The 14,435-nt window shown below is 40.9% G+C and overlaps 1 protein-coding gene across 1 annotated transcript in view; it reads left to right on the top strand.

Annotated features, from left to right (window-relative positions):
* Positions 1-14,435, top strand: part of atg2a (autophagy related 2A) — a 35,939-nt gene that overhangs the window by 17,056 nt on the left and 4,448 nt on the right. The window contains exons 21-39 of the mRNA XM_053630520.1: positions 83-233; positions 600-784; positions 874-954; positions 1,060-1,166; positions 3,030-3,122; positions 3,203-3,273; positions 3,404-3,480; positions 3,573-3,743; positions 4,422-4,548; positions 4,830-5,059; positions 5,308-5,537; positions 5,744-5,879; positions 6,467-6,682; positions 9,258-9,359; positions 9,947-10,031; positions 10,141-10,294; positions 10,413-10,482; positions 13,700-13,782; positions 14,077-14,198. Of these exons, the coding sequence (XP_053486495.1) occupies positions 83-233; positions 600-784; positions 874-954; positions 1,060-1,166; positions 3,030-3,122; positions 3,203-3,273; positions 3,404-3,480; positions 3,573-3,743; positions 4,422-4,548; positions 4,830-5,059; positions 5,308-5,537; positions 5,744-5,879; positions 6,467-6,682; positions 9,258-9,359; positions 9,947-10,031; positions 10,141-10,294; positions 10,413-10,482; positions 13,700-13,782; positions 14,077-14,198 (2,491 nt within the window). The remainder of the gene's footprint in view (positions 1-82; positions 234-599; positions 785-873; positions 955-1,059; positions 1,167-3,029; positions 3,123-3,202; positions 3,274-3,403; positions 3,481-3,572; positions 3,744-4,421; positions 4,549-4,829; positions 5,060-5,307; positions 5,538-5,743; positions 5,880-6,466; positions 6,683-9,257; positions 9,360-9,946; positions 10,032-10,140; positions 10,295-10,412; positions 10,483-13,699; positions 13,783-14,076; positions 14,199-14,435) is intronic.

Raw genomic sequence — 14,435 nt, 5'->3', positions numbered from 1 at the left:
GCAGTGTTTATCTTTTGATTAAAAAGATAAATTATTAATTATTATTAATCTTTTATCTCCATCTTATATTCTCCTCTTACAGAACGAAGCAGGACGGAGGGTGGAACAATGCCATGGGGAATTGCTGCTAGACTTTGAAGGCGGGAAGATTTTCAGTGTTACCCAGCACCAGAATAATCCCAATCTAAACTTCTTGACTATAGAGAGCAAAACAGTTGAACTCTATCATAAAGGTAAGAAAAAGCAATAAAGTTTCATTCAGAAACAGATTCAAGATGGCCACCTGACCATCACAGCCATATGTGTGTCTTCCCCAAACTTTTTCCACAAAGTTGGAAGCACAGAATTGTCTAGAATGTTTAAAATGCTACAGCTGTATTATGTGATTGAGATATGTGCAGTTAAAAGACTGATGTCAGTTCTGGAAAGCCTGTAGTTTATAAAACACATATAGTAGAACATGTCAAAATCTCACCATGTGAAGGGTTTTCCGAAGCCTGATGCACACAAGAATGATATTTATCACGCTTGTTTTTAATATTTATCTTAAATAAGTTGCTATTCAGAATCTCGAATTTTGTGTTCCTTTCTCTGTAAAGCGGAGGTTCCAGACTCCCTTATCCCAGCACGACTAGAAATGCCCAAGTTTACTCCCCCAGACCATCTGGACCCTACCATTTATCCCACAGAAGTGGGGGTGAGCAGCGTGGGGCGCAGAGGAGCAGGTGGTCAGATGTTGTCGACTGCCATCAAAATCACTCTAGACCTCCACCGCAATGTCAAGGTTCCAGTACTGTTTAAATGTACTGTTTCTGTAAATGTAATGGGTTTTTTTTTTTTACATTTAGACTTATTTCACCTTTTTCATCTCAGGAATTCCTGGTTGCATTAAGACTCCAGGGTGCTACTTTAAGACATCACATGGCATTGACCAATCACAGTTGGCATGAGCAGGTATCACTTACTGGAAGATGTTGTACTTGAAAGATTTAATGGGGGAAAATTTGTCTCAAACAAGTACATACATTCATGCTGTTCATACATGTCTTCTGCCTTCAGTTGGTCGATTTTCTGGATGTCATTGATGATGATATTTTAGGATACACACCTCCTGCCATCATCACAGTGTTACATACACACCTGGCCACCTGTGCAGTTGACTACAGGTAAGGAGTTTAAGGAAGTAATTTTTTTCCCACCACAACATTCTATAATGCTGTATACAGGTTGTGAACTGACAGACAGTATCTCACAAAAGTGAGTACACCCCTCACATTTTTGTAAATATTTGATTATATCTTTTCATGTGACAACACTGAAGAAATGACACTTTGCTACAATGTAAAGTAGTGAGTGTACAGCTTGTGTAACAGTGTAAATTTGCTGTCCCCTCAAAATAACATACAGCCATTAATGTCTAAACCGCTGGCAACAAAAGTGAGTACACCCCTAAGTGAAAATGTCCAAATTGGGCCCAATTAGCCGTTTTCCCTCCTCGGTGTCATGTGACTTGTTAGTGTTACAAGGTGTCAGGTGTGAATGGGGAGCAGTTGTGTTAAATTTGGTGTCATCGCTCTCACACTCCCTCATACTGGTCACTGGAAGTTCAAAATGGCACCTCATGGCAAAGAACTCACTGAGGATCTGAAAAAAAGAATTAAGCTTTACATAAAGATGGCCTAGGCTATAAGCAGATTGCCAGGACCCTGACACTGAGTTACAGCACGGTGGCCAAGACCATACAGCGGTTTAACACGACAGGTTCCACTCAGAACAGGCCTCGCCATGGTCGACCAAAGAAGTTGAGTGCACGTGCTCAGCGTCATATCCAGAGGTTGTCTTTGGGAAATAGACATATGAGTGCTGCCAGCATTGCTGCAGAGGTTGAAGGGGTGGTGGGTCAGCCTGTCAGTGCTCAGACCATACACCGCACACTGCATCAAATTGGTCTGCATGGCTGTCGTCCCAGAAGGAAGCCTCTTCTATAGATGATGTACAAGAAAGCCCGCAAACAGTTTGCTGAAGACAAGCAGACTAAGGACATGGATTACTGGAACCAAGTCCTGTGGTCTGATGAGACCAAGATAAACTTATTTGGTTCAGATGGTGTCAAGCGTGTGTGGCGGCAACCAGGTGAGGAGTACAAAGACAAGTGTGTCTTGCCTACAGTCAAGCATGGTGGTGGGAGTGTCATGGTCTGGGGTTGCATGAGTGCTGCTGACACTGGGGAGCTACAGTTCATTGAGGGAACCATGAATGCCAACATGTGCTGTGACATACTGAAGCAGAGCATGATCCCCTCCCTTCGGAGACTGGGCCGCAGGGCAGTATTCCAGCATGATAACGACCCCAAACACACCTCCAAGACGACCACTGCCTTGCTAAAGAAGCTGAGGGTGAAGGTGATGGACTAAACCCTATTGAGCATCTGTGGGGCATCCTCAAATGGAAGGTGGAGGAGCACAAGGTCTCTAACATCCACCAGCTCTGTGATGTCGTCATGGAGGAGTGGAAGAGGACTCCAGTGGCAACCTGTGAAGCTCTGGTGAACTCCATTAAGGGTTAAGGCAGTGCTGGAAAATAATGGTGGCCACAGAAAATATTGACACTTTGAGCCCAATTTGGACATTTTCACTTAGGGGTGTACTCACTTTTGTTGCCAGCGGTTTAGACATTAATGGCTGTGTGTTGAGTTATTTTGAGGGGACAGCAAATTTACACTGTTATACAAGCTGTACACTCACTACTTTACATTGTAGCAAAGTGTCATTTCTTCAGTGTTGTCACATTAAAAGATATAATCAAATATTTACAAAAACGTGAGTGGTGTACTCACTTTTGTGAGATACTGTATGTACAGACTTCTAGTTCACTGTATGCCCACATATGACCCAGAAATAACACAGCAGCAATAACACTTAGCGATGATCTTACAAAGTTATTGTAAATGCTTTGTAACAATAACTGGTTGTAAATATTTTACCTTATATCACTGTGTATCCTTTCCCATTTTCTTTTGTCTTATTCAGACCCCTCTATCTTCCATTGCGAGCATTGTTTACAGCAGAATCCTTTTCTCTGTCCAGTAATATCATCGTGGATACTGCCACCTTTCACCTCAGGTACTATCAGTGTTGAACTCTGTGAATGTGCATGGTTACGTATTATTGGTTCAACTGTATGCCACTGAAACCCCTCCTAGGTTCATCCTGGATGACTCTGCATTGTACCTCACTGATAAGTGTGAAAGCGAGACAGTGGATTTGAGACGAGGTACTGATTACTCATCTGTTGTACGTATGTCGCTCCAGTGAACCATGATTACAGTATGTTGGGGGTTTATTTCGTCTGAAAAATGTATTGCTGCTGTTTCTTTTTTTTTTTTTTTGTTTAATCTCTACAGATTATGTATGCGTATTAGACATTGACCTGTTAGAGCTGGCCATAACTACCTGGAAAGGCAACGACACTGGCAAACTGGTATGTCTCATAATGCACAACTCCCCCACCCCCCGTAGTTTAGACTTGTATTATAATACAGTATTGTCGTCGTCTTCTTCTTCCATGTTCAGGCTCAGCCACTGTTTGAGCTGCGCTGTTCAAATAATGTGGTTCACGTCCACACCTGCGCTGACTCCTGTGCTGCTTTAGTGAATATGCTACAGTACCTGGTCTCCCAAGGTGACCTGCATCCACCTCCTCGCCATACTTCCCCTACTGAGATTGCTGGACAGAAGCTCCCGGTAAGAACGTCTGTGAACGTTTTCAGTGTGCCAAGTCAGTACTTAATGCCTTCTAGTACTAAGTCTTTGTAACTGGACTTATTTAGTCATGAATAATTAAATAACAAGTCCAGTCACCAGAACTTGTTGTTTAAATGATTCAGATGATACACCTTGAGGCTGAGCGCATATTGCCGCTTTGCTTACCACTGAGCTTGAGCGGTGTTTGGTCATCAGCATGCGCTCACTGTAAATTAGCGGCAAGTTCGATAATCATCCACTTGTGTAGTATTTTGCTAAATATGTTTTTAATGGGAAAAAAAATCCCAGAATCTTTCGCTGCCTCTAAAGCTAACTTACAGGCTAATCTTGCTAAATTTGTTTGCAACATAGACAGTGAATGGTATCGTCAATGCAAAGTGCTTTTGCCACTTATCATCTCTATGCGCAGAAAGCACTCATGAAGTGTGGCTTCAAATTTTACCAGGCATTTTTTTTTTTTACTTTTTTCCTTTACAATCATACAGTTTGGGGTCATACATTATAGAGAACTGAGACACTGATTTAAATCACTTTTTGTGCCTGGTGCATTATTTTTTTCATGACTCCCCATTGAGAATGAATGGGTAAGAATCATTGTATGGTGAATTTGCGCTCAGTCTACCCGCACAGTTACATAAGAGTATTTGTTTTCCCCAGCTTTCAGAAGCTGCTACATCTTTACCACCCTGTCCACCAGCAGAGACCGCTGAAATTAACCAGTGTGATCTTACTGATGCCCTGATTGACACAGAACGAACGCTGCATGAAGAGGATAGAGAATTTGGTAAGATTACGTGCTCGTAATTTGTTGGGGTTGTTAGTCGTCACTACCTTAATCCTCAGTGCGTTACTGGGGAACCTACAATATAAAGCAATTTCTAGTAGTCAACTGCAAAGCAGGATTGTACTTGTCAGAGGGCCTTACAAAATCCTGTCCTGAATCCGAGTATTGCGCTCACTACACTTCCAAAAGGACGAGTCACACCATCACTTTACCAAACTACTAGTTCAGATACTAAGAATGATTACTGATTGCTCATTGTCTACATCTTTTGTTTGAGTTAGCAGGCTCTCCTTCCTCAGTAAAGCGAGGCTCACCTGTCTCAGTGTACTTATTTCCTGGGGAAGGCCAAAAATCCTGCACTTCTGCACTAGAGGGGGAGGACTCTGAGCTTGATCAACTGGTGGTTACTGCAACTGAAGTTCACGCTGATATGATGTTGGAGGAATGTTCGGAAGGTTCCACTGACAATGATGACTTCTGTATTTTAGAGGCTCCTGGTATAGGCATTCCTGTGAGTGCTGTTTGTTCAGACTATTTTTGCTCTTCCTTACTTTCCTATATGGATTTTGACACTCTTCTGTCTTCTATATGTCATCTATGGCATTTAGAGTACAGTGGGAAAATAAAGAATCGAATCGAAGTCATCCATTGTTTTGTTTTTCGATTTATTTGACCAATGTCGTTCTCAGCAGTGTTAGCAGGCTTAAACATGAATCCACTTGAATTCTCTTTCTGTCTCTTTCTCTTTCTTCTGTACAGCCTAAGGATGGAGAGCCAGTGGTCAAAGTGTTGTCTCAGAGTCCTATAAAGGTGCGTGATGGCTATTTCTCTCGGCCGCGGGGCAGTTCGGATCTACTACGGGCACCTGCTCGCTTTCCTATGCCTCAGAGCAGGGTAGTACTCCGAGAGGTATCAGTCGTCTGGCATCTCTATGGAGGCAAAGACTTTGGAGGAAAGACCATCTCTGCCCACACACAACACAGTCAAAGGTGAAGAAGTTTGGTTAATTATCTAACGTATGCATAATCAGTGATGATCGTAACCTGCAGATTCATTGATCATAAATAACATTTACATCTTGCTGTTTTGATCATACTAAATAAAGCTGCTACCCTTAAAAAAGACAGTAGGCTCTATGATTAGCACTAACAATTCAGTGATTTGTATCTTTTTTTTTTTTTAATCATTTTTTCAGAGGTCGCTCAGCACCTGCAGGAGCCCGTGGTTCTCCTTCACGCTCTGCTGGCTCTTCCAGACCACAGAACTCATGGCGCTGGGTGGGAGGCAGTGGCAGACAGCACTCGCTGCTCATGGAAATACAACTGACAAAGGTTGTGTGACATAAGTGACCTAACAAACATCATATCCTTCTTCACTAGCATGATGCTTTGTTCTTTTCCTCATAAGTGAATCAAGCCTGAATCAAGCCAGAGTAGTTTTACCTGGGGAAGTCATATTTATTTAAATGATTTTCAAAATCGGAACTTATAATCCAGTATAAATCAGTAATGCCCATACAAGTATACTGGAAGTAATCTCTCCCCGAGTATTTCTCCAAACACAGAGCTCCAGCAGTATTAGTAGTACTGCTTGCCATTAAGCTCATGATAACCTAATAATTAACTTTGTGGTGGGGTGTCAAACTCAAATTCTGCCAGGGTCACATCTACATTCCTGTGAGCCCTTGAAGGTGCATAATGTAAAGCTATTAATTTTTCAGTATATTTCTTAATTTTCTATCAATAGCCTAGGCTCTGCAAGTTCATGCATCCCGAATGAAATAAGATGGTGGAGGCAGTTTGACATCTGAACTTTATGCCCACTGAACTGACCAGTCAAATATTGAATTACACCAAATCTCAAACCTCTGGGAACATAAAATCAAAAATTAGTATCACCTCCCTGCTTGTGATTCCAGGTCAGCTTCCAGCACGAGTCGTACCTTGTGGTCATGCCCCCTGCAGTTTCAGGGCAGGACATTGAAGGGGTGGGACTGGGAGAGCAGCCTCTCTCACGACAGGTGTTCATTGTGCAGGAGTTGGAGGTGCGTGACAGACTGGCCTCGTCTCAGATCAACAAATTCCTCTACCTGTATACCAGTGAGAGCATGCCACGGAGAGCCCACTCCAACATGGTGAGCAGGGAGAGGGAGGAGGGGACCGGTCTTTTCTTGTAATTCAGGGGTTCGCAGATATTTTCAAATCATGGATCCCTTTAACTGTAAAATAAATTCCATGCACCCTTAATACGTAATTATTTTACACATAATCAGACCGTTTAAATATTGTGTACACAATGATAAGCTGGTTATTTATTATAGCCATAGAACGTTTATTCCTGAACTTTCCACTGAAAGAACACATTAGGTCCAAGTTGACATTATAGGCCTGGTAGTTATTGAGACTTGGATAAACCAATTCAAGTAACCAGTCAAGCAGGCTAATAACTATAAGAACTCAATAACGCAGTAATTTTTATACAGTCATGTGAAAAAATAAGTACACCCCATGGAAATTGTTGGCTGTTTTGACATATTTGGACAAGCAAACATTTGATCCTCTTTGAAACAGTGCCTATTAATAAAGTTGATGTACTTGAGAAATGATTTTTCAATCGTTTATTAAACAGAAATAGCAATAAATTTGATATTCTGTGGAAAAAGTAAGTACACCCTTGGCCTCAGAAGCTAGTATTACCCCCTTTAGCAGAAACTTCTTGTAGACATTTTTGCATAATTGTCCACAAGGCTTGCTGGACTTTATGACTGCTTGTCTATGCAATATTCTTTCAGTTGCAAGATGGTTGATGGTTTTCTTGCATGCACTGCCCGTTTCAAATCCCCCCACAACATTTCAATGGGATTCGAATCCGGCCTTTGACTAGGCCATTCCATAACACTCAATTTCTTTGTTTTGAGCCATTCCTTGGTGGATTTGCTAGTGTGCTTATGGTCGTTAACCTGTTGAAAGGTCCACTTTCGGTTCAACTTCAACTTTTGGACAGATAGCCTCACATTATCTTCAAGGATTCTTTGATATGATGCAGAATTCATAGTTGAATCAATTAATTCAAGCTGTCCAGACCCTGAGGCAGTGAAGCAACCCCAAACCTTAACATTTCCACCACTGTGCTTCACAGTTGGCATGAGATGTTTCTCCTAAAAAACTGTCTTTGATCACCACCAAACATGTCTGCTGTTACTGTGGCCAAACAACTCTATCTTTGATTCGTCTGTCCAGAGCACTTTATTACAAAAGGCCTGGTCTTTGCCTACATGTTCATTGTCAAACTGTAATCTTGCTCTAATGTTCTTTTTAGACAGCAAAGGCTTTTTCCTGGCACGCCTCCCATGTAAGTCAAATTTGTGTAATCTTTTTCTGACTCTAGAAGTATACACTTAGACACCAGCAGCTGCAGGATTCACTAGCAGTTCCAGTGATTAAATTGTGGGGTTCTTGGAAAATTCTTTTTCCATCAGACAGACTGCTCTTGGGCTGAATTTGCTGGGACGGCCAGTCCTGGACAAATTGGCAGTCATTTGAAATCTGCGCCACTTGTAGATGATTTTCCTCACAGTGGTATGATGTATTTCAAATAAATTGGAGATGATTTTAAATCCCTTGCCAGACTCAGGCATCCACAACCTTTTTTCTGAAGGCCTTACAGAACTATTTAGATCTTGGCTTGACACCACACACCTCAATAGCAAAGGGAACACCAAACACTGGATATGAGAGGGGTATAAATAAGACAGGTTCCACTTGCACTCCCTAAGCAGGTTCTAATCACTGGCACCAAATCCTGAACACCTGATTCTAATTTTAAGGTGTGATGTATAAATGTAGGAGTGTGCTTAGTTTTTCCATGTGAATGATCTGTTGTTTTTGTTTTTTTCTTAATTTAAATTGTGAAAATTACTACAAAATGTAAAATTTGTCATTTGAAGGTGTATCAACCTGGGTGCACTGTTTCAAAGAGGGTCACATGTTTGCTTGTCCAATTATGTAAAAATAATAAATTATATATATATATATATATATATATATATATATATATATATATATATATATATATATATATATATATATATATATATACTTTTTTATTATTATTATTATTATTTTAAAACAATTTCCCTAGGGTTTATGTATTTTTTCACATGACTCTGTGTATATACACTTTATTAGGACCACATGCATGCCTGCACATTCATACATTTGTCTAATCAGCCAATCATTGGACAGCAGCGCAATGCAAAAAATCATGTAGATGCAGGTCAAAGGCTCCAGATAATGTTCACATCTAACATCAGAATGAAGGAAAAGTGATCTCTGTGGCATTGATGTTGGTAGCAGATGGGCTGGTTTGAGTATTTCAGAAACCGCTGATCTCCTGATCACACACAACAGTCTCTAGAGTTTGCACACATTGGTGTGAAAAACACTGAGCGAGTGACAGTTCTGTGGATTTAAACACCTTGTTTATAAGAGAGGTCAAAGGAAAATGTCCAGATTGATTTGAGCTGCCAGGAAGGATATAGTAACTCATATAACCTTAAGACATATGCTAGGATAAGTACTTGCTGCCTTGTGAAGAAGAGACACTGTCCACTTGCTGCACAAGTTAAACTTCTTCCAGTGTCTTAATCTTGATCATGTTCTATAACTTGCTTTATTTGTAGTTAACATGGTTGTGTTCGTGTTCTGTAGTTAACCGTAAAGGCTCTGCAGGTACTTCCTGAATCTGGGTTGGGAGGTCCAGAGTGCTGCCTGAGAGTCAGTCTGCTGCCCCTCCGACTCAACATAGATCAGGTAATAAGGCCTCTAGCTTTGCTGCACATCTACCTTCCATGGAATCATTACTAATGCTGTATGTCACTTTGATAGACTGACAGACTGTTCTGAGTATATTAGTATTTCCTACAGATATATGATCTTCAAGAAGGAATATATCTATGTAAAAAAGGATGCCAGGAGGCTCCGCTGTGTCATTAGTGGGTTATGATGACACAGTTCACTCTATCTGTGACAGTCATGTCAGTCAGACATAGAGTCAGACTGATCTTTGGTCATTTAATAGTGTTTCATTGAACTTGGCTCCTGCGAGGTGCTTGAGGTTAAACGTGTTTTTTTGTTTGTTTGTTTAATTAATGTATTTGAAGTGCTTAAAGAGCTTGAATTAAAGAAAAATCCTGACTGGTTCTTGCACACACTGCCCTTATTAATATAAGCTGATTGAGCAATGAAATCATCATTGAAAATGCCAAACACATTTGTGTAGGCTTTGTATTTTTCTCATATGCATGCTCAAGAGGTAGTACTGGTGCAATGTCTGTGGTGCTACTACAATAGATATTACATATTGAGATTATATCTAATGTTTTATTATATGCCCACAGGATGCCCTTTTCTTTCTGAAAGACTTCTTTAGCAACATGGCTGCTGGGATTAATCCCTACTTACCTGTTGATCTGGCTGCAGAGGGTAAGCCTGAAAGAATGAAGAGGCTTAGTTTTTTTTTTTTGTTTTTTTTAAAAAATCTTTTCTTTCTTATTCATACGTATATAAAGTATATCCTGTCTTTTTTTGATAGTGAAAGCAGACACTACTCAGAAGCCTTCAGAGGAAGTAGAGTCTGGCTCTGGATTGGGTCCTGACCTCACTGCTTCTGTAGAGACAACGTATAGTGAGCAGAGCTCTTCCTCTGCTGGCTCCTCCTCTTCCTCTGACCAACCAATTTATTTCCGGTATATCAACAAATATATTTATAGTGTTTTCGTAACAGATCCGAAGTATTATCCCGTTTCTTGACATGCATTGTCTTTGGGTCAGGAACATTGGCTTTTGTCTTTTCTCTCTTATTAGAGAGTTCCGTTTCACCTCAGAAGTTCCCATATGGCTGGACTACCAGGGGAAGCATGTGGCTATTGAACAGGTGAGGGTTCAGACACTGGGTGATTGGGTGATCAGCATCCACAACATTGTTGGGAATGTCTCGGAGACTGTCTAGACCAGGTGTATTCAGCTAAAATTTGTAAAGGTCTAGTTGCATAAAAAGTTCTTTACGTAACTAACATGACTGAATGGTGACAGCAGTTACGTCTAGATTAGTTTGTGGTTCATGGCTATAAATAAGACAGTTTAAATTTGTTGATTTGTAGCCACACGTCACATTACCACTTTTGACTAGCACCACAGACATGAGGTGTGTTCTGGATTTGACGCCGTGAGAATAAACGCAAACTTATGTTTCCATTCTGTTTTTCCCAACAACCTTTTTTAATATGAGCCACGTTATCAATTCAAGTAAATTAATTTTTTTTTAAATCTTTGAACTTCTGTGAAAACTCTCCACTTTCAGACTTCAAATTACTTGAAATATGACTATTCTGTTGTCTATGGCCAGTCATGTTTATAATCACTTCTACAGTATGTAGAACTTTAGGTCTGTGTGTGTATGTGAAGGAGGATTCACGAATGTGGCAGAGGAATTTTCCTCGGAGCTTCAAACTCCCTTTGTTTTCTCGGCTGTGCTTTTCATGGCACATTACATTCACTCAAAACAAGACCAAACAGAAATGCTGTTTCACTAGTGCACGGTTTCCACCTTGTTCAAGTTCAGATCACGCTCTCTCTGTGAGTGTGTGTGTGAGTGTGTGTGTGTGAGTGTGTGTGCGAGTGTGTGTGCGAGTGTGTGTGCGAGTGTGTGTGCGAGTGTGTGTGCGAGTGTGTGTGCGAGTGTGTGTGCGCGAGTGTGTGCGCGAGTGTGTGCGCGAGTGTGTGCGCGAGTGTGTGCGCGAGTGTGTGCGCGAGTGTGTGCGCGCTTTCACACACAGGTGAGAATCATCATGCGTTACCTGCTGGTTAAACTTGCCTCCTCTCCGTACACAGTCGACGCTTGACCATACCCTGCTGCCAGACAGTATTTTTTCAAATATGCATTTTCCATGGGGTATATTTCAAATATGTTTGGTCAACTAAAAATCATAGTCTGCCAGTTGATGACCCCTGAAACTCTCTTTATTAAATATACAGTGAGGGGAAAAAAGTATTTGATCCCCTGCTGATTTTGTACGTTTGCCCACTGACAAAGAAATGATCATTCTGTAATTTTAATGGTAGATTTATTTGAACAGTGAGAGACAGAATAACAACAAAAAAAAATCCAGAAAAACGCATGTCAAAAATGTTATAAATTGATTTGCATTTTAATGAGGGAAATATGTATTTGACCCCTCTGCAAAACATGACTTAGTACTTGGTGGCAAAACCCTTGTTGGCAATCACAGAGGTCAGACGTTTCTTGTAGTTGGCCACCAGGTTTGCACACATCTCGGGAGGGATTTTGTCCCACTCCTCTTTGCAGATCTTCTCCAAGTCATTAAGGTTTCAAGGCTGACGTTTTGCAACTCGAACCTTCAGCTCCCTCCACAGATTTTCTATGGGATTAAGGTCTGGAGACTGGCTAGGCCACTCCAGGACCTTAATGTGCTTCTTCTTGAGCCACTCCTTTGTTGCCTTGGCCGTGTGTTTTGGGTCATTGTCATGCTGGAATACCCATCCACGACCCATTTTCAATGCTCTGGCTGAGGGAAGGAGGTTCTCACCCAAGATTTGACGGTACATGGCCCCGTCCATCGTCCCTTTGATGCGGTGAAGTTGTCCTGTCCCCTTAGCAGAAAAACACCCCCAAAGCATAATGTTTCCACCTCCATGTTTGACGGTGGGGATGGTGTTCCAGGGGTCATAGGCAGCATTCCTCCTCCTCCAAACACTGCGAGTTGAGTTGATGCCAAAGAGCTCCATTTTGGTCTCATCTGACCACAACACTTTCACCCAGTTGTCCTCTGAATCATTCAGATGTTCATTGGCAAACTTCAGACGGGCATGTATATGTGCTTTCTTGAGCAGGGGGACCTTGCGGGCGCTGCAGGATTTCAGTCCTTCACGGTGTAGTGTGTTGCCAATTGTTTTCTTGGTGACTATGGTCCCAGCCGCCTTGAGATCATTGACAAGATCCTCCCGTGTAGTTCTGGGCTGATTCCTCGCTGTTCTCATGATCATTGCAACTCCACAAGGTGAGATCTTGCATGGAGCCCCAGGCCGAGGGAGATTGACAGTTCTTTTGTGTTTCTTCCATTTGCGAATAATCGCACCAACTGTTGTCACCTTCTCACCAAGCTGCTTGGCATGGTCTTGTAGCCCTTTCCAGACTTGTGTAGGTCTACAATCTTGTCCCTGACATCCTTGGAGAGCTCTTTGGTCTTGGCCTTGGTGGAGAGTTTGGAATATGATTGATTGATGATTGATAGATTGCTTCTGTGGTCAGGTGTCTTTTATACAGGTAACAAGCTGTGTGCTCCTAATCTCAGCTTGTTACCTGTATAAAAGACACCTGGGAGCCAGAAATCTTTCTGATTGAGAGGGGGTCAAATACTTATTTCCCTCATTAAAATGCAAATCAATTTATAACATTTTTGACATGCGTTTTTCTGGATTTTCTTGTTGTTATTCTGTCTCTCACTGTTCAAATAAATCTACCATTAAAATTATAGACTGATCATTTCTTTGTCAGTGGGCAAACATACAAAATCAGCAGGGGATCAAATACTTTTTCCCTCACTGTATTTATTGGCTAATTCAATACATTTCTGTCTTAAGTTACATATCTTGAATTTTATTAGTCAATTGTGTGTTTTCATTTGGTTGTGGTTCTAAGTGTGTGCAGAAATCATGTTTACATTATGTATTATGAGTATACAATATCCCAGATAAAGCTTGATGTTTTTAGTCAAGTTGAATATAAAGTATCCACAGAATATCTAGTATCTGTAAAGAAGGGAGTTTTTAAGTATTTTTGTGTAGAGAAGGTAGGTTCATCACTGTTCGCTTGGTTAGCCGAGTCCATATCGAGTATGTTCTTACATGTTTATCAAAATAGCCTTAAAATCCTTAAAATTATCATTGAATTGGAATGTTCATTATGTAGTATTTATGCACTATTAAGATGGAAGTTGGTTATTGATATGTTTTAGACAGTATAAATGTCATTTAACTCTATAACCAGCTCTATGTGCTGGAGTACAGAGGCAAAAGCAAAGATTACTGCACGGTAGTTAAACCCTGTGATTGGCCCTGTGCTGTTTTTATAGGGAACGTTTGCAGGGATTCTTATTGGCCTGGCCCAACTGAACTGCTCAGAGCTGAAGCTGAAGAGGCTGTGCTGTAGACATGGGTGATTAGCTCCCTCTCACCAACAGCTATCAACCTCATTCCTACACAAATCTGTACACCTCTTTGCTCTTCTTTTCTTTTCTTTTTTTTAAGTGGCACATTTTGTTCAGGTTCATTGTAGAAAACTGGGAATATTAAATTAGCCTTCCTAGCTCTAAGTTAATGTTGTTGTTTTTTTTTCTTCTTAATTGCAGTGGTTTGTCACAGTATGTCACACTCTCAGGTTATTTAGATAATAATTATTAATTGATTTAATACCAAGTATATTTTATTTACTTTGCACATTCTCTTCCAGACTGCTGGGTGTTGATAAGGTCATTCAGTACGCTGTGAATGAGTGGCTGACTGACATCAGGAAGAACCAGTTACCAGGAATTCTGGGAGGTGTTGGTCCAATGCACTCTGTAGTTCAGCTGTGTGAGTATGCATATGTAGCAATTCTTAACTTGTAAATATTTTTATTGATTGTAATGCTTAAATATAGAACACTGAATGCACTACTTTCTCTTCTTTTATGCTCACTTTTATCCTGCTATAGCCAGATTTGTCCTAAAATATTCCTACTTGCTGGAATTTTCTTGCCCTCACACAAATCTAAGCTCTGACCCTAACTTCCTGACAAGCTGGGGTACGCGAAGAAAAGATTTCACTGTG

This window comes from Ictalurus furcatus, chromosome 8 (genome assembly GCF_023375685.1).
Source record: "Ictalurus furcatus strain D&B chromosome 8, Billie_1.0, whole genome shotgun sequence".
Lineage (NCBI taxonomy): Eukaryota > Metazoa > Chordata > Actinopteri > Siluriformes > Ictaluridae > Ictalurus > Ictalurus furcatus.
The sequence above is the reverse complement of the archived record's forward strand: the minus strand, read 5'-3'. Positions and strand labels throughout refer to the sequence as shown.